The following is a 1310-nucleotide window of genomic DNA, read 5'->3' on the forward strand; positions in this document are numbered from 1 at the left end:
GGCTGCTACAGTAGCCATGGAGTGTATGGTGTGGGCAGCTACAGTAGCCATGGAGTGTATGGTGTGGGCTGCTACAGTAGCCATGGAGTGTATGGTGTGGGCTGTTACAGTAGCCATGGAGTGTATGGTGTGGGCAGCTACTGTAGCCATGAAGGCCACCCTTGGCCACCCTGGGATGTCCGGCTATAGGCTCTGGCAAAGCTATAGCAGGCCTGGCAAGCCGACAGTAGACAGTACCATTATGCTTGAATCAACAGAAAATGGAGAAAACAACAACTTAGAATCATAATAAAGCTCCATAATTAAGTTTAAGAATATACAAATGTAACAAGTATAGGATTACGGACGTTTGAAAAAAAGTCATTAATCTACGCTGATCACAAGCAAATTGTCTGAATAGTAATGACAAAAATGTGCGTTCTGATCTTGAGTTCATGACACACCGATGTCCTGGCGTGCACTACTGTGTTACATACAGAGACAGACAGACAGACTACTGTTTTACATACAAAGACAGACTTCTGTGTCACAGACATAGACAGACAGACTACTGTGTCTGGAAGTGAGACAAGATTTCTGTCACTCTTTCTCTGGAGATGCGCCCCGTCTCTAGCCAGGCTCGGAGCTTGTCCAGACAGGCCTGGGCCTTGATGACGTCAGCGGCGCCACCAGCAGACATAGAGCTATCGCTACAGACAGACTCAAACTGCGTTGATCCGCTGGACACGTCTCTGTGTGGAAGGTCTATGGATCTAAGCCTGAAACCTGCTGAACCTGCCTTGTTCTCGTGGGACTTTGCCTTCCACTGCTCCAGTTTCTTCTTCACGGCGGGGAGAGTGTAGAGGTACGGGTTGAGGGCGGAGTTGAGAGGTAGGATGAAGATGGTCGCGACCACGTTCACTTCTCCAGGGATTGGAACTCCAACTTTAGACAGGATACCCATAACTCCAATCGGAAACCAGCACAGGAAGTCAGTTATCACAACAAGGGCTAACTTTTTCGCGATGGTAGCGTCCTGGTTTCTGGATTTTTTTTAAAATCAGAAAAAACAATGATTTAATAAGTTTATTGTCTTGATATTTTACCCTAGAGATGTGTAGGAAACGTGTGGGTCGAGTTGTAGACGTGTCATTTGACAGCAACATATCGACCCTCACCACCCACTGGGCTCTAGATGTATCATTTGACAGCAACATATCCACCCTCACCACTCACTGGGCTCTAGATGTATCATTTGACAGCAACATATCCACCCTCACCACCCACTGGGCTCTAGATGTATCATTTGACAGCAACATATCCACCCTCAC

The 1310-nt window shown here is 47.0% G+C and overlaps 1 protein-coding gene across 1 annotated transcript in view; it reads right to left on the reverse strand.

Annotated features, from left to right (window-relative positions):
* Window positions 1–14: 14 nt before the first annotated feature.
* The window catches only part of LOC101860467 (G-protein coupled receptor GRL101), a 3894-nt gene continuing 2598 nt past the window's right edge, over window positions 15–1310 (reverse strand). The window contains exon 2 of the mRNA XM_013090509.2: window positions 15–1022. Coding sequence (XP_012945963.1) covers window positions 548–1022 — 475 coding nt within the window. The 3' untranslated portion in view covers window positions 15–547. The remainder of the gene's footprint in view (window positions 1023–1310) is intronic.

The sequence above is a fragment of the Aplysia californica genome, unplaced genomic scaffold (assembly GCF_000002075.1).
Source record: "Aplysia californica isolate F4 #8 unplaced genomic scaffold, AplCal3.0 scaffold01311, whole genome shotgun sequence".
Lineage (NCBI taxonomy): Eukaryota > Metazoa > Mollusca > Gastropoda > Aplysiida > Aplysiidae > Aplysia > Aplysia californica.